General features: G+C 38.9%; 1 protein-coding gene across 1 annotated transcript in view; it reads left to right on the top strand.

The window, feature by feature from the left end:
- The window catches only part of PAWR (pro-apoptotic WT1 regulator), a 128,275-nt gene that overhangs the window by 74,738 nt on the left and 34,332 nt on the right, over nt 1-19,205 (top strand). The window contains exons 3-4 of the mRNA XM_086398833.1: nt 6,764-6,895; nt 18,342-18,376. Coding sequence (XP_086254959.1) covers nt 6,764-6,895; nt 18,342-18,376 — 167 coding nt within the window. The remainder of the gene's footprint in view (nt 1-6,763; nt 6,896-18,341; nt 18,377-19,205) is intronic.

Below are 19,205 nucleotides of genomic sequence, written 5' to 3'. Positions count from 1 at the left end.
GAGTGGGAAGGCTAGGAAAAGCTAGGAAGAGGTTGAGTGATGACAGAGTAGTACATGCTAGATACAGGACTAATGGAGGATGGAAAAAAGTGTATTACCAAGAGGGAGGCAGATAAAGCGGCAGTGGTGCTGGCAGGATTGGCATGGTCTGTCTGAAGAAAGCAAGTGGAATCTGTCTTTAAACTCTCCTAATACCGTTCCTGGACGTAGTAACTTTCATTTTGGGGAACACAGTCACTTATCCAAATTCGTGGTTTATAATTGTGTGATCCCAAATACAGAATTTTTTCCCCTCCCCTGGAGCTGTGTAGTTATTTCTTTTTTCCAAAAGCTTTGCTTAGATTGCTTAATTGATTTTCTTCTAAATGTGAAGGGAAATGAGCATGCTTTTAGAGCCACATTTGTATGATTTATGGTACATTGATACAATTAAGCTTACTTGGGTGTTTAGTTCTGTTGTAATTATGTTCCTTGTTGTGATTCATATGATGAAAATGTACTGCTATTCCCTAGTCTTAGCATCTTATAGAGAAGTAATTGTGCAAAAATTTACTGAAAAACTAGAACACGTGAAGAATTTGTATGGATTCCTTATATTAGGATCAGATGTGCATAGATCACAGAGACTGAGGCATTTGGAAAGAAAAATATGGTATTACATTTTGGGGCGGGATTCTGAAAATTAAGGGAACTAATATTTTTAAATCGATTTTATGAACTAATGTTTGGAGGTGAATGAATTGTTCGATTCATTTGTAAGACTCCTCACTTATGATAGGGAATAAATAAGAAAAAGGAATGTGAAGCAGTCTGTAGCTGCTGCTGCTAAGTCGCTTTAGTCGTGTCCGACTCTGCACGACCCCATAGACGGCAGCCCACCAGGCTCCCCTGTCCCTGGGATTCTCCAAGCAAGAACACTGGAGTGGGTTGCCATTTTCTTCTCCAGGCATGAAAGTGAAAAGTGAAAGTGAAGTCACTCAGTCGTGTCCAACTCAGCGACCCCAGGGACTGCAACCTACCAGGCTCCTCTGTCCGTGGGATTTTCCAGGCAAGAGTACTGGAATGGGTCGCCATTGCCTTCTCCAGTCTCTAACTAGGTTTTCCAAAAACTACATAGTAGACCACACAATTTATTCTAATTATGGAAGTGTCAAAACTTGGCTTAGGCATTTATTGTATTAAAAATTAAATAATTTTTAATGCATATGACATTTTTAAAAATTGTACTTTCTTTAGTTGAATGTGCATAGTTTCAGAAAAATAATAGCTCTGAGTGATGATTGTTGTGCTTAGGTATACCTTTACTGTCCAAGAATTCTAATTGATGTAAGTACAAAGCTCTGCTGAATATATCTCTTCTCCATATATGTAAGCACGCCAAGTTGCTTCAGTCATGTCAGACGCTTGAGACCGTATGGACTGTAACCTCCAGGCTCCTCTGTCCCTGGGATTCTCCAAGCAAGAATACTGGAGTAGGTTGCCATGTGCTCCTCCAGGAGATCCTGCTGACCCAGGGATCGAACCTGCATCTCTTCTGTCTCCCCCATTGGTCAGCAGGTTCTTTACCATTAGTGTTGCCATGGAAGCCCCTCTCCGTATACTAAAAGCATTTAAAAAGGTTATTGTGAAGAAAGAAAAAATGAGTTAATACATGTTGTGTTTAAGGTAGGCAAATGATACGTTGGTTGCTTTTTTCTGGATTCTTGAGTTCTGTGGGAATCTCCTTTTTAAAATTGGTAGTGAAAAGCTATTGTGAAATGGGTCTTCTTTAGTTATTTTGGTCTTTGAACTTACTAAATGTTTGATATTTTAAAAACCTTTTTTTGGACTGATAAAAATGTGTTTTATTAGTGAGTCAAATACCACAAATAGCTTTGCTGCCAGTGACATTTTCCAAAATGTTGAGCAACTTAAAAAAATTATTATTAACAAAAATGAAATATCTTATTCTCTGCTTTTAAAGGTTAGTTATCTTTTGGAAAAAAAATCCGCATGTAATTTAAAATCCTGAAACCTCTACCCCCAACACCCTCCCCCCACCCCCATAAAATGTGTTTCGGCTCAGGTAATTTTTGTGCTCCAAGATCACTGCAGATAGTGACTGCAGCCATGAAATTAAAAAACGCTCCTTGGAAGAATGACCAACCTAGGCAGCATATTAAAAAGCATAGACATTACTTTGCCAGCAAAAGTTCGTCTAAGTCTCAAAGCTGTGGTTTTTCCAGTAGTCATATATGGATGTGAGAGCTGGACTATAAAGAAAGCTGAGCACCAAAGAATTGATACTTTTGAACTGTGGTGTTGGAGAAAACTCTTTAGAGTCCCCTGGACTGCAAGGAGATCCAACCAGTCCATCCTAAAGGAAATCAGTCCTGAGCATTCATTGGAAGGACTGATGCTGAAGCTGAAACTCCAAAAGTTTGGCCACCTTATGTGAAAAGCTGACTCATTGGAAAAGACCCTGAGGCTGGGAAAGACTGAAGGCGGGTGGAGAACGGACGACAGAGGATGAGATGGTTGGATGGCATCACCGACTCAATGGACATGAGTTTGAGTAAACTCTGGGAGCTGGTGATGGACAGGGAGGCCTGGCGTGCTGCAGTCCATGAGGTCGCAAAGAGTTGGACATGGCTGAGTAACTGAACTGACTAAATTACAAATAGATTTTTCTTCTGCATGGCTGTTCAGTATTACAGTCTACGTTTGGATGGAATGTGAGTCAGTTCTTTCTTAGAGGGACTAATTTTTCAAATTATACATTTTTAAATTATGCAAGATATCCATTTCATGCTTCTGATCCATAAACAAGTAATATATATTTTAAAATTATCAACATGAGCAGAAATTCCTCCACAAAATTGCTTGCTTCTTAGGGAGTGGTATTGACTGAATAAGAATCATTGGCCAGAGAAACAGTCAAAGAATAGGGAATCCTTTCACCAGGCCCAAAGATATGAAAGAACTTCAAAAACAAATAGCTTCAAGTTGAGTGAAACTTACTGGAGAAAGGTCTTTTTCAAGGAGCCAACTAAGTTTCATTCTGTAGCTGAGAAAAGCAAAATGTTAATCAGGAGGAATTCCAGAGGGCACTGAAGGATGATTTAGAAGGGAGAGGAGGGACAAAGGACTGGGTCAGATTAAGGAATGTACCGGGCAGTATGGAAAGAAGAGTCTGCCAGTGTTGGGGTGAGACCTGGGGAAGTTTGGTCTGCTGTCAGTGACTGAAATAAACATGGAAATGAGACCTGATAGAATTCCTAGAAGTCCCTTTAAAATGAAAAAAAAAAAAAAGTAAAAATCTTAACATATACAGAACTACAGAGTAGATGAATCTTTATATAACTATTATCCAGCTATAACAACAGTTAGCTCTTAGCTACTCCATTTGTCCTGTAACTTCCAGTAATTTTGTGTTCTGCAAGGTGACCTAAGACCCTCACAAATAATATGAAACCAGAATTCCACTGAAAAGTGCTCACTGATATTTTCTTTTTTCTTCGTTTGAACTCTGGGTTATGGTGCAGTAAATGGATTTCATGAGTGATAAATAAGGTTATATGTGGTAGTTGGAAAATTGAGTTTGTGGTTTGTCTTTAAATGGCTTGGGCTGGAGTTCTGACTGCACCCCTCAACAACTTTGTGTCCTTCAGCCTCTTACTTAATTCTCATCCTCACATTCTTCTTATATAAAGTAGTACATAACTCTTGTACTTTTTGTGAAAATTACTTGTGTTTGAAGTACTAGCTGTCAGTGTTTAACAGCGGTCTACGCACCTAGATGATACTCAGTTACTAGTAGACGCTATTACTATTTTAAGTGACCAACCTGGAATTTGAATCTTGGTCTCTCAGATTCCAAATTCCAAATTCTTATAATTTTTTAATCTAACATAGAACTCATTTTAATACCTTCACTAACATTTCTTTCTTTGTGAAGTGAAAGTGTTAGTTACTTAGTTGTGTCCAACTCTTTGCAACCCCATAAACTGTAACCTGCCAGGCTCCTCTGTCCATGGAATTTTCCAGGCAAGAGTACTGGAGTGGGTTGCCATTTCCTTCTTCAGGGATCTTCCTGACCCAGGGATTGAACCCGTGTCTCTTGCATCACCTGCATTGGCAGGTGGGTTATTTATCACTAGCGCCCCCTGGGAAGCCTCTGTTGACCTCTTGTCCTGTACTCCTTTCTCTTTTCTAGCATCATAAGTCTTCATACACTTGAAATGATGAAAATTTATCATCATGTATGTAAGTTGGTGCAGCCACTATGGAAAACAGTATGGAAGTTCCTCAGCAAGCTAAAAATAGAATTACCGTATGCTCCAGCAATCCTACTCCTGGGCATATATCCAGACAAAACTATAATTCGGAAAGATACATGCACCCCTATGTTCACAGGAGCCCTATTTACAATAGCCAACACATGGAAACAAAGTAAATGCCCACCAACAGACGAATCAAGAGAGAAGATGCAGGGTGTATGCACAGTGGAATACGACACCCATCAAGTCCACTCCCAGTGGAATACTACAGTCATAAAAAAGAACAAAAGAATGCCATTTGCAGCAACATGGTGGGAAAAAAAAAAAAAAATTATCTGTTGGTTTGAAGAAGTCTTTTTAAAAGTCCTAAGAGAGATTCTTCTTCTAATCAATATTAATTTCTTAAACTTTGGTAACCTTTACTAGATTTCTTTTATTGAGTCTGTCTCCAACCTCAGATATATCTTTTTTTTTTTTTTTTTTGCCCCTGCTGCATGGCTCGTGGGATCTTAGTTTCCCAACCAGGGATTGAATGTGGGCCCCAGAAGTGAAAGCACTGAGTCTTAACCACTGGATCGACAGGGAATTCCCGAATATATCATTTTTCATAGGACCACATTGCCTACTGTGTTGTTTAACTAGTCTTTCCACTTTTGGTCCCTGTCCCTATTAATCAGAACTCTGAATTGCTGGTACAAGTTCCTGCCCCAAGTCAGCCTTGATCATGCTTTATTTATATTCCAGGGAATTGTATCACTAGAACATCTTTCCGTGTTACGTAATGAAAAGTGCAGACTTCTAAGGCTATTTATTATCTGTATTTCTTTGTGAACAGAGCATATGCGTTTCCATTACTCGCCTCTGTCAAGAACTTTAAAGGATCTGAGATCTTAGCCTCTCACAGGCTAACAAGTTAGCCTCCTATGGGTTCATGGATCCTGGTAGAAGACACTAGTCTCCTGGGTCAGAGTCAAGAACAGTTTGTTACAGCAATAGCAGCAGCCACAATCTTATCATATTTCTTGTACCAGTTACCTAAGCCCCAGTTCCCACAGATTGAGGAGATGAGGGCCAGGTGACACCTGTACACAGTTAGCTGCATTACAGGAGGGCCCCTGAGCATTTTCTGGAATCTCAACCTACCTGTTTTTTTAATTCATCCCTTCCATTCCTTCCCCCAGCTTTCTCTCCATAACATCTTGATGTAAGACCGCGTCTCAGCAGATGCTTCTTCCATGCCCGCCCTGTGGCCCCTGTGTCTGTGAACGTGCCGCTGATTTTCTGTGTTCTCCTGTACTGTAAGCTCCAGTGACCCTTGCTTTGCACAGTGGCTTCAGTTTTTCTCTGTGCACAATATGTAAATCCTATTGCCTTTCCTGCTGTCCTGCCATTGGTATATCTCAGAGTGCCTGCAGAGAGATTATTTATTTTTTGTCTCTTATAGAACACACAAAGGCACTGTATTGGTTAAGAATGTGTTCAGTTACAAGGATTAGATGACCACCATTTCACATTGGGTGTAATGGATAGAGTTTTGTTTTCTGTTTGTGGGTTTTTTCCCGCCATGTACGAAGCCTGGAGGTAGGTAATGGCGGTGTTGCTTTCAATTTTTTAAACAGTCCTTTTTCATGCAAGCTTTTTCATATGCTCTTCCCATCATCTGAAATTCTTTTTTCTGTATTTGCAATTCCAAATTAAACTCATTTTTTAAGTTACAAGTTCTACAGAGTCTTTTGTTGGAGATTTACTCTTGAAGTGAAAATACTCACAGGTACTACTAAGGTAGAAAAAGGGCCACTATCATTGAGTTATCTATGCACATACACACATGTGCGTACACATCTTCCCATTAGATTCTGCATTCTGTGTCTGTGTGGTGTGTCTGCTGCTGCTGCTAAGTTGCTTCAGTCATGTCTGACTCTGTGAGACCCCATAGACGGCAGCCCACCAGGCTCCCCCATCCCTGGGATTCTCCAGGCAAGAACACTGGAGTGGGTTGCCATTTCCTTCTCCAATGCATGAAAGTGAAAAGTGAAAGTGAAGTCGCTCAGTCATGTCTGACTCTTAGCGACCCCATGGACCACAATCTACCAGGCTCCTCTGTCTACAGGATTTTCTAGGCAAGAGTACCGGAATGGGGTGCCATTGCCTTCTGTGTGTCTGTTATTACCCTCCAAAAAGTGCTTTAAGATACACAGTCTATGTACTTGAAGATAGAGTGATACAGAATAAATGAACCCTGGCTTTAAGCAAACCCTGTCACTAGTGGTTAAGAGCCTCAAGAAAAGATGTTGACAGAGGTGTGAATGTGGAGGTTTGGGTTTTAAGTGGATAATTTAGTTTATAGGAATTAAATGCACCTGTTGTTGAAAGGAACACTTTTATTGTGTAGTTTCTGAATGCTCCATATTTCTATTTGCTATCAAATTTATCTTACGTACTTTTAATAAAAACATTTTATTAATATTATATAGAGATAAAATGAAAACTATTCTTTCTTTCAGTGCTTAGATGAATATGAAGATGACGAAGCTGGGCAGAAAGAGCGGAAACGAGAAGATGCGATTACACAACAGAACACAATGCAAAATGAGGCTGTAAGCTTGTTAGATCCAGGAAGTTCTTACCTGCTACAAGTGAGTATTTAGAAATTCTAGACTGTCACTAGCTATTTTAACAATAGTTTTTTTAAGTTACTGGTAATAATTTTTCCAATTTTATTTTAATTGCATCAGCTCCCCTGAAGTACTTTAAATGAATTTAACTATGTATTTTCCTTATGTCTAAATACCTTTTGATGTAAGCAGTATTTGGTCCTTAGATCCTGATCAATGAATATTTACTGATTAACCAAGCAGGTTTAAACAGTATCCATTGTGAGAATAACCAGGAAAAGTAATTAGCTCTTTTGCTCTTAAGTAAGGTTTAGCAGACAGTTCTGTTCTCAGCTGATATTTGCTTTAGAATTACATAGCCAGTAGAGTTGAATAACAAGTTTCTACTAAGTGAAATGTTTAAACATAATAAAACACAATATGTAGTATTGTGAATTTCCAGATACATCAGTGTTTCTGTGTAGTTATAAAATACTTTTTAAAAGAAAATTTAGGTCAGTTTCTAATTAGCTGTTATCTTGGCTTCTTGTGGCACAGAGAATTGGAAGATGTTGGCATTGGAGTACCTCAGTTTAAAGCAGATTGCTCTGCAGAATCATTCCATGCAAACTGTCATTTGGGAATGATCTGTATATATTTAATCTTAAATTAATTTGGCGATATTTTGAGATGTTAAGCTGCTCTGTTGTCTTTTCAGCGTTTTATTTTTTTTTAATGCATTTTATTATGATACCACTTTAAAAGGGGGTTTCCAAGCAGTACATGCATCTCCCTGTTTTATTGATGAAAAAAGATGAAATATAAGGTTGTCTGTTAACTTGCAGGGTTATAATAGAAGGCATTTAACTGAGAGAGGCAAAATGTTTTGAAGTGGTTTGGATATGAATGCAAAATTTCTCTTTCCTCTTCTCTTCGAGGCAGATATTGAGGTGGTGAATGGTAGAATAACACGGGTTTGTCTGTTCCCCTGTATTGCAGTTGCTACTACTAGGAGAAGTAGTACCCTATTACATTAAACTATCTTTGTATCCTTTGTGTATCACAACAAAGTTGAAATGAAACCTGTACATATTCCAGGTCAAGAAATAGGCTTACTTTGTTAGGATAGAGACAGTATAGCATTTAGATTAAGAATCTAGACCTGGTTTCAGTTCTTGATCATGTCACTTAACATCAGGCAACAACTTTTGGAAAGAGAGCTGATTTATTTCTGTTGAATGAAGTCCTTACCCTTTCGAAGCTGGGGAGCTTAGTGTTTAGGTTATTCCCAGGTTTAAACCCAGATACGGAGAAGTGTCAACTGATCTGGCCTCTTGCAGTTTAACTTCTTTCCTATAGCTTTACTAGTCTCTTCCTAGATCTACCCTTCATTTCTCTCATTTTCATTTGTTTCATTAGCAATTAGGATGTGACTCACTGGTGATCGTGGTTTTAAGTATCTATTTTTCAGGCTGTGTGCTTAGGATGAAAGAGAAGCAGAGAGTCTCCCGTGGATTCCAGACTGCCACACTGAAGTGGGAATGGGAACAAGAACTCTTCTGTCTACATAGCTGGCCTCTCTCTGAGTTCCTACCTAAACTCATATTCTGTTACTCTAAGACAGGATAGATTTTATTTATAATTCCAACTTCAAAAATAGTAAATAGAAAGAAAATATTGGCATTTAAAAATACGTATTATGTATTTATGGCTGCGCTGGGTCTCCATGGCTGCATGAGGGCTTTCTCGAGTGGTGGCAAGTGGAGGCTCCTCTCTAGTTGCGGGGCAGGGGCTTCGCATTGTGGAGGCTTCTCTTGATGTAGAGCACTGGCCTGGGGTGCTCAGGCTCAGTAGTTGTGGTGAATGGACTTGGTTGTCCTGCAGCCTGTGGAATCTTCCTGGACCAGGGATTGAACCCATGTCGCCTGTATTGGCAGGCAGATTCTTAACCACTGGACCACCAAGGAAGTCTCCATTGGTTGTTTTAAGGCTTTCTTTCTTTTTTTTTTTAAACAGACCAGAGAGAAAGACTTTTGTTTCTTAGCATTGTCTATGTGGTAGCACAGTTGTCAAGAATCTACCTACAGTGCAGGAGACACAAGAGACACAGGTTCCATCCTTGGGTCAGGAAGATCCCCTGGAGGAGGAAATGGCAACCCATTCTAGGATTCTTACCTGGGAAATCCCATGGGCAGAAGAACCTGGCAGGCTACAGTCCATGGGGTCACCAAGAGTCCCACACAGCTGAGCACACAGGGCACATGTGAATCTTTGCCATTCAGTGAAACAGATTTTTTGAAATGAAGAATGAAATGGGAACATGGATTTGGGGTAATAGTATGCTTTATGAAAGGTTAGAGTATTTTAAGTTTCTGTTTGGCTTTTTTCAAGTAATATGGAATAGTAGTAATAAAATATGAGCCTTTAAATTTTTTTCTTTCATTTTTACCTATAATTTTACACATTTTAACCATGTTTTTCCCTAGGTAGTCATGCCTAATCCTGTCAGTTTTTAAAGTAATATATTAAATCTCTGATTAAATAATACAGGATCAATGGAAAATATGAAAGATAGGAAAGTACCTTTCTTTTTGTATTTTTAAAATTGTTTATTAAATTTTAAACATTAGGCTTAATTAATTTAAAAGGAAACATATGTCACATGCTAAAAAATGCAAAAAGCATAGAAAGGAAAAAAATAGTAAAAAGTCTCTCCCACCTACCTGGTTACCTTCTTTGGAGGCGACTAGTGCTTTCTTTTGGAGAAGGAACTGGCAACCCACTCCAGTGTTCTTGCCTGGAGAATCCCAGGGACGGGGGAGCCTGGTGGGCTGCTGTCTCTGGGGTCGCACAGAGTCGGACACGACTGAAGCGACTTAGCAGCAGCAGCAGCAGCAGCAGTGCTTTCTTTTCTTGTACATTCTTCTCAAGGCAGTGTGTGTGTATAATATACATATTCCTAATTTTAGGCGCACTCTTGCAGCTTGTTCTTTTCATTTAATATTGTGGAGAGACTTCTGCGATAGTACATAAAGAGCTTCCTTATTATCTTTTTTTGTAACCACAGAATATTCTGTTTTATAGATGTATCATAATTTTTCTGACTTGATCATTTAGTTGAAACATGTACGTTTTTGATGCTACAAACAATGTAGTGGTAAAAACCTTTCAATATGTAAGCAACTTACAGTCTTCTGTATATGTGTGTATAAATCAGTAGGATAAAACCCTAGCACTGGAATCTCTGAGTGAAAAGGAATACATGTTTGTAATTTTGATGATATTGCCAAAATTCTCTTTGTAGGTGTTAGAGCATGAACATTTTTTTCATGTTATTCAAATCTCTTTATATATTATTTTCACTGGCATAGAATTTTTTTTTAATGTGAATAGTAGTTGACACAAATTTCCCATTAATAGGATTCCTCAGTGGTTAAACATTTTTGCTATTATAAGTACTACTGAAAGTAATATCTGTGTAAATTGAACTTGTTTTGAATTATTTTCTTTGGCCAGATTACCAGAGATAAACTTATTGGGTCAAAGGTCATAACAATTTTTAAAAATTATGTATTAGCTGTCCCTCATGACTTGCGGGATTTTAGTTCCCCACCAGGGATTGAACTGGTTCTTCTTGCAGTGGAAGCACAAAATCCTAATTACTGGACCACCAGTGAAAGTGGAACTTGCTCAGTCGTGTCCAACTCTGCAACACCATGGACTATACAGTCCCTGGAATTCTCCAGGCCAGAATATTGCAGTGGGTAGCCTTTCCCTTCTCCAGGGGATCTTCCCAACCCAGGGATTGAACCCAGGTCTCCCGCATTGCAGGTGGATTCTTTACCAGCTGAATCACAAGGGACCCCCAAGGAATTCCCTATAATTCATATTTAAGACTAAAAATTTCTCAACATATTGCCTAAATTACTTATAAAGAAAAGTTTATCAGTTTATGTAATCAATAGCATTTTATGAGAGGGCATTTATGAATTTTATTTTACTTCTTTCTTTGATTCATTTATTGATTTTCCTCTTAAAACATTCTCAGGCTAACTGAAAAGTTACAAGTACTGTGTAGAGAATTTTTTTCCCCTTAAAATGTTTGAGACTAAGTTGCTACCTTGATGCCTTATTACCCCCAATACTTCCCTGTGTGTTTTCTGCAATGAAGATCTCCTGCATAACTGCAACATAGCTCTTCAAGATAGAAAATTAAAATTGACATTGACACATTTTTTTACCATCTAGTTTCTTCAGATACCATCAAGTTTCACCAATTGTCCCAATCATTTCCTAAATTATAGCAAAGGGTCTAGTTCAGAATCACATATTCTGTTTAGTTGCTGTATCTCCTTAGTTTCTAGTTTGATCCATCTTTCTTTAGCTTTCTTAATCTTAACACTTTTTAAGACTATAGGTCATTTATTTTTGTCAAATGACCTTCAGTTTGGGTTATCTACTATTTACTTCTGATGAGATTCATGTTGTGTATATCACAGAACTGATGCCGTGTTTTTCTCAGTGTGTAGTCCATCAGGTGACACATGGTTTTAATGTGTTCCGTTGCTGCTGCTGATCACTTTGGTCATGTGATTAAGGTAGTGTTTGCCAGGCTTCCCTGCTGCTGCTTAATAAGTGCTTTGTGGCTAAGTCCTCTGAGCCATGTAGATGACTTTGTCTCCATCAAACTCTCTATTCTCTGCACCCATTTGTCATCTATTTATGTCTGTATATCTGTATCAACTCACTACTCGCCATTTTATCTGATGGGTTTTACCCATTTGTATTAGCTTGATTGCCACAAATTTGGTATCTTAAAACGCCACAAATTTGGTAGCTTAAAACAACACAAGTTTATCAACTTACAGTGTTTTTAGTTGGCAGTCTCATTGGACTGGTAAAACTGTGGATCGAAATCAAAGGGTAAAATCAGGACTGCATTCCTTTTTGGATGCTATAGGAGAGAATCCATTTCCTTGCCTCTTCCAGCTCTTAGCAGCTACCTGAATTCCTTGTCCCTCTTCCTTCTTCAAAGTCAAAATTGTAACTTTTCTGCTTTGCTCTATTTCCCTCTGACTTTCTGCCTCTTTCTTCCACTTTGAGTGACCATTGTGATTACAATGGGCCCATTAGATAACGCAGTACAATCTCCCTATTTAAGGTCATTGATTAGCTACCTTAATTTCCCTTTGCTGTGTAACCTAATATGTTCGAAGGTTTTAGAAATTAAGATGTGAACATCTTTGAGGGTCATTAGTCTACCTTGTTGTTCAGTTGCTAAGTCGTGTCTGACTCCTTGCAGCCCCATGAACTGCAGCACACCAGGCTTCCCTGTCTTTCACTATCTCCCTGAGTTTGCTCTACCACAGCATCACTGTTTGTTTATTTTAATATTCACAGTATCCCAGATTTGGCCCGTGGGAGCCCCTGTAACCTTTTGTATCGTTTGCTGCATCTCCGTCTTAGAATACTTCTTTGTTTTCTGGTGTAATAAGGTATTGCAGACTCATCTGGAGCTTTCTTACTCCAGCCTTGAAAGCAGCTGTGTCTCTAAGGAGCCCTGATTCCTTTTATTGAAAATGATAGTATGAAGCCAAGGTCTGGGCTGTAGTTGTGTTCATGTTGTTGAGGTGTCACTGTTCCTAGTCCCGCTCTATGTACAGACCTACTTTGTGTGTCTATATGCGCATACATACGTATGCATCTGTTTGCTGCTTACTTAGCTGTCTAGCTAGCTACATCTATTTATGCAGATATTAAAACTAATTTATACCAGTATGGCCAATTGTAATCTGATATCGCAAGGCTTAGTCTAGTATTTGTAACTCCCTTTTCTGACATTGGGTAACCTGTTTCACATTATTCTTAATATGTTTTCTTATTTATTCAGTTCCCCTGTATGTAACCTCTCTCCCATTGTCACTCCTTCCTCACGCTGATGCTTTCCTCACCGCAAATGGGTTCTGACGTCACACATTGGCTTTGCCTTCTGCATGAACACTCTTCACTTTCTTCAGGCTTGGCCATTCCCTTGTGAGGCTGCAGATACCTTCTTTCCCTGCTTGGTTCTGACTCCTCATCGCAGGTCGCTCCCCCTGTGGATCCCCTGCCACCTGCTTTGCTCCTGCCGTCCCGTGAGGGCTGCTCTTCCCTCAGGTCTTTCTTTGCCCTGCGCAGACTGAGACCTCATGCTGGATTACTCCTCCCTGGGGTGCCTTATCAACCTGACTGGGTTTTCACCCACTCAGGCCAGGCTACCACTCTGTGGATGCTCTCTTCATCCTATTTATTGTGGCTCTAGCACATCTCCCCTGCTCATTCCCTACAGAGATCCTCTCCACACCCTGCACAGGCTGTGAATTCTCCATGCCAGGCCGCCTCTTCGGGGGAATACCTTCTTTACCCTTATGGGCAAAACCCCCATTTTGGGCCACCCTCCTCCGTGGATGACCATCATGCCCTCACACTCTGTTTGGGGCTCTCAGTATCCCTTCATGGGGCTCCCTTTCTGACCTCTCCTCAGGCCTGATATCCTGACTTCCCTTTCCTGCATTGTCCACCTCTCATCGTTGTGCTCAGGCTCTGATTTCTTATACCAGGCCAAGTTCCCCCGCTGTATGTACATTATGTTCGGTTTTCTTATTTTCATTTTTAAGTTATTTTATCAGTTATACCTTATAGATGTTCCATTCTTCATTCATCTTCAACTTTGTATCTTTAGTATCAATACATTGTGTATACCAGTATAGGTATTTTAATTTACTCCTGAAAGTCGGTTAACGTGGTATACCATAGTCTTATTGAGGGCTCAAATAAATTTGAATAACTTGAGTATTATTTTACTATATTCTACTGGGCCTGAATTTGTCTAATCTTATTTCACATTTGCTTTTATATTTGTTCATACTTTACAAGTTGTGATCTCCCATTGCACCTGTAAAGACAAAGTTCGTGGGATTTCCTTATTGAGCATTGTAAGCTTGAATGAAGCAGAATGTTTTATTTAAACTTACATAAACCAATTTGCTTTGCCAACATTTTCTAAGCTCTACATAGATCTTTCTCCTTTCCTTTTGTAATATAAACCATCCCATTGCAAGGAAGATTATTTTAGGAAAAGTATATTTTAAATCAGTAGTATAATAGACTTTGGAGTTATTGAAGGTCTAATTACATCGTCTTTGAAACTTTAAAGACCAGTATAATCTTAACATTTGTATTTTTTATAAGCAGTTTCAGTGATACTGAAAGTGTTTCTTCTCCCTCGCCCCTACATTTAGACTAAAATTGTCAACTTTTTAACAGTTATAGTAATTGTTATCACTGTTTGCTCAGAAGTCTTTGTGGTCCCTGAAATACAGAGGCTTATAGTTATATTTGTATAGAATTGTGTATTAATACATAGAAGCGTCAAGCATTTTCCTCCTCAAAATTGTAAGGGACTGTTCAGTTCTGTTGCTCAGTCGTGTCCGACTCTGTGACCCCATGAATTGCAGCACACCAGGCCTCCCTGTCCATCACCAACTCCCGGAGTTCACCCAGACTCACGTCCATTGAGTCAGTGATGCCATCCAGCCATCTCATCCTCTGTCGTCCCCTTCTCCTCCTGCCCCCAATCCCTCCCAGCATCAGAGTCTTTTCCAGTGAGTCAGCTCTTCTCATGAGGTGTCCAAAGTACTGGAGTTTCAGCTTTAGCATCATTCCTTCCAAAGAAATCCCAGGGCTGATCTCCTTCAGAATGGACTGGTTGGATCTCCTTGCAGTCCAAGGAGACTCTTGAGAGTCTTCAACACCACAGTTCAAAAGCATCAATTCTTCGGCACTCAGCCTTCTTCACAGTCCAACTCTCACATCCATACATGACCACTGGAAAAACCATAGCCTTGACTAGACGGACCTTTGTTGGCAAAGTAGTGTCTCTGCTTTTGAATATGCTATCTAGGTTGGTCATAACTTTCCTTCTAAGGAGTAAATGTCACTGCACTATAGGTGTTGAATTTTTTTTCCCTTCTAATATTTCAGTTTTGTCTTTTTGTCAGGGTGTAAAGATGGCTTTAAACTCCCATCTCCTACATATGAGTTTTGAATACACTTGAGAAGCAGGCTGCCACCCCTCCCAATCTCTGCTGACACTAATGTAGTCTGTCTGATTTGAGGAACATTTGGTTGTTAAGCAATGAAATTTGGTTACCAGAGTCACTGTGAAATAATATTTAGCTACAAAATGTATAATCTAATAAAAACAGTTTTCAAATCTGGCCAGTAAGCAATAAGCTGAGGAGTGTTGGTCTGCTTTAGAATCTTAACTTGAATATAAGTTATATAGAAATAGACTTAAATCTGATTGTTAACGTATCTTGGACTTGAGCATGGAGTGGTTTGGTCAAGTATGTCTGAGTTTATAATTTTATCAGTTGTACCAGACGAGTTGTATAGAAAATACTGTAAAACTTGAGATATGTTTTAAGTGACTGTGTGCTCAGTCGCTCAGATATGTCTGACTCTTTGCAATCCCATGGACTATAGCCCGCCAGGCTCTGCTGCCCATGGAATTTTTCCAGGCAAGAATAATGAAATGGATTGCCATTTCCTACTCCAGAGGATCTTCCCTACCCAGGGATTGAACCCGCATCTCCTGCATTGGCAGGCGGATTCTTTACCACTGTGCCACCTGGGAAGTGCCTTTTAAGTGACTAGTTGTTTTTTAAAAAGCTGTAAGAAATGTAAAAAATTAGTAGCATACAACTTCTTCTTATTAATAGTACACTTCAATGGTGCTTTTAAGTCATTTATAGGTAGGTCAGTGTAACAGTAGTATCATGCTACTTACTGTAGTGCAGTGTTGCTAAAAACATCCTGCATTTCACATTTCTGTACAGATTAAAATTCTAATCTAAATGTGTATTAGTCTCTAGTTCTACCATGTAAGGGGAAAATGCCTACATGAAGCCTCAAATATTTTTTATTGCCAGGTTTCTATACCATTACAGTCAATATATCAGCTACACACAAATCCGTAAATGTAACAGAGGCTCTTATCATTTAGCAGTTATGCTAATTTCATTGCAGTAAGAAGTAGTCTGGATAATCAGGCTGTGTCATTTTTTGAAATATTTCAGTTATAACCAAAATCAGAGAGGTGTTTATGTTTTGGACCTTACTGTGTCATTAGCATCTTTTCTAGTGCATATTTAATTTAGATGGACATCCTTTAAGGTCTGTGCCTAAAGTTTTAGTTCATATATAATAAGATTAGGGAATATTATGAAAGAAAACCTTGATAAAATATTAGTTGGAATACTGCTTATAAAACTTAAGGGGAAAAGTTGCATTTGAAATCATTACTTTGAGTGCATACACATAACTTTAGTATTTCTTTCTGCTTTATCTAAATACTAGGATTAAACATTTTAATCTAGTTACTGTGGTTTAAAAAATAGTTTTAAAAAACTAGATTTTATAAAGTATATTCTTTGTTATTCACTTAGAGCTATCATATTTTTGTAAATAGGAGCTCTGTTTTACATGTTTGGTGTTAGAGTACAAAGATTCATCTGTCTTATCTTTAGGGTCTCATAGTTTAATGACAGGTAGATAAGAAACTGTTTAAAGTTGACTTGCTAGGCTTTTGTTATTGTCCCTGCTATGAGATCAGTTGGTGCCCAGAGGAGGGTAAAATGTCTTTGAACCAACTGTCGGACCAAGGCTCCTCCAGGGGTGATCCTATTAAAGGGCCAGGCCCACACACATGGGCACTTCTTGTATCGTATCACCTGGTTACTTTCGAAAACTTTTTAATTCCAAGGTGGTGCTTTTTCTATAACTGTAGATTACCAGGGAAGTTATTTCTATAGGTTGTCAATATATATTTATTGCATACTGTTTATACTGAGGTTTTGGGGGAGAAAGAAAGGTGAGAGACCCCTGCTGCCCCTTTATCACATTACTTAAAAATGCCATAAAGTCATATTTAAATAAGCGATGTAGGCTGTTGTGGTGTGTGCTGTGTGTGCTCAGTCGTGTCTAACTCTCTGTGACTCCATGGACTGGAGCCCACTAGGCTCCTCTGTCCATGGAATTTCCCAGGCAAGAATACTGGAGTGGGATGCCATTTGCTAGTAGGCTGCAGTAATGGGACTTTATTGATTTGGAGGAATTAAGTCAGATTCATTAAAGTTCTGCTCAGAAAATTCAGTAAAGATTCTTCCACATCCTAGGTTTTTTTAAAAAAACCTTCACTGTTAATTTTAAATTATTCACCTGTTGTAAAAGAGTTTTGCTAATTGTTTTTATCACTTCCATCATTTAATCCTCACAACAACCTGGTAAAGTAGACATTGTTTTTATTCCTATTTTAGAGATGAAGAAACTGAGACTAATGGAAGTTAAATAACTTGCCACAGTCTCACAGCTACTGGGTAGCCTGTCTGGTTGGAACTTGAATCTAAGTCTTAGTCATAACTGTATGACTTTTCTATCTTGTTTTTCCACATTGATACATTCTTTACCATGTAGTATTTGCTGTTTTAGGCTGGAATCTGATCATCTTATGGGCTTCCCTAGTAGCTCACATGGTAAAGAATCTGCCTGCAATGCAAGAGATCAGGATTTGATCCCTGGGTCTGGAAGATGTCCTGCAGAAGGGAATGCCTACCCACTCCAGTATTCTTGCCTGGAAATTCCATGGACAGAGGAATCTGGTTGGCTGCAGTCCATGGGCTTGCAGAGTCAAAGACTTACTTATTTAAAAAATTAAAAAAAAAATTATAGGAGTATAGTTGATTTGTAATCTGTTAATTAAGACTTATCATTTAGTTTTGACTATGTGTTAGTTGCTCAGTCGTGTCCATCTCTTTGCTACCCCATGGATTGTAGTCCGCCAGGCTCCTCCATCAATTTGATTTTCCATGGGGTTGTGAAAGAGTCCATGGGGTTGTGAAAGAGTCGGACATGACTTAGCAACTAAATAGCAATAACAATAGTTTTCTCACCCCAGAGCTTAATATTAACTTACAGCTATCTTTTTTGGGGGGAGGTCTAGCTTAGAATCAGCATAAAAAATATTTTCTCACCTTTTATTTTTAGCTATTTTAAAAAATAAGCATTAATCATTATATGTCTGTGGTGAATTGTACCCCTCCCTCCTTTTTTTTTAAACTGAGGGCATAGAAAACACTAGAAGGGGGATATGTTGTGTTTTTTAATGCTCGACTTCCAAAAAGGTTTAGATTGGTTGATGAATGATAACCCTTTAAAATATTTTTCTAAGCTTTTAAAATGTTTCCAAATTAAAGATATAATCTTTAAACAGTGATTGGTTTTGTCTGAAAAATCAAATGTAGGATATTGTTTTGTTTGATTGGCAATGTGAATTTTTAAAAGTAATGGTAATTGTTCCAACATTCTCTATCAATTGTTTTATATAACCTGGAATTGTGTGTGCTTTTACACATACCCAAACTGATATGTTGTTATTTTTACTTTACAGGAGCCATCTAGAACAGTTTCAGGCAGATACAAAAGGTAAGAATCCTTAAGTTAAGACTAAGAACATATTGTAGACATATGTGTAATGTCAGAAACCTTAATTATCCTCTTCAAAAGAAACTGCATTGTAGGCAGACCACAACTTATTCTCACATACTCTGCAGTCTGAAAACTGCACACAGCATGGATTTGTAAAGGTTTGATGAACTTAGCAAAAGAAACTTAGAGTCATTTTCACTTGTGTATTTAAACACTGAAAAGATAAGTATAAACCCTGTACTAGTCAGCTTGGAATGCCATAACAAAATGCCATAGACAGGATGGCTAAAATAGAAATTTATTTTCTCACAGTTCTGGAGGCTGTGAAGTCCAAAATCAGTCAGAGTGCCAGCATGGTCTGGTTCTCATGAGGGTTCTCTTCCTGACTCTCAGAGAACTGCCTGCTCACTGTGACCTCATGTGATGGAGAGAGTGGGTAATTTGGTCCGATTCTGTTGGTGAAGGCCTGCCTGCCAGTTGCAGACTTAACAGCTCGCCACTGTGTCCTCACGTAGTGGGAGGGGCTAGAGAGCTCTGCGGTGGCAGTGCTCTTATACACGTGCAGAAGGGCTCCAACTTTGTGACCTAGGCACCTCCCGCAGCCTCACCTCCCAGTGCCCTTACGTTGGACATTAGGGTTTCAGAATAAGAATTTGGAGGGACGCAAGCATTCAAACCATAGCAAGTCCATAGTACCACCTATTCACAATTAAATAATGCTTTTTACCAGAAAATGTGTTTGAGTGTATGTGCTTATGTATAGGAGGAAGAATGTTTGAGTGTGTGTGCTTATGTATAGGAGGAAGATCAGAATTAAGTATGAGAA

Source organism: Bos grunniens, chromosome 5 (genome assembly GCF_055505025.1).
Source record: "Bos grunniens cultivar Pamir isolate PY7600 chromosome 5, Bosgru_T2T1.0, whole genome shotgun sequence".
In the NCBI taxonomy this organism is placed as follows: Eukaryota; Metazoa; Chordata; class Mammalia; order Artiodactyla; family Bovidae; genus Bos; species Bos grunniens.
Note: the sequence above shows the minus strand (reverse complement) of the source record. Positions and strands in the feature narration are given on the sequence as shown.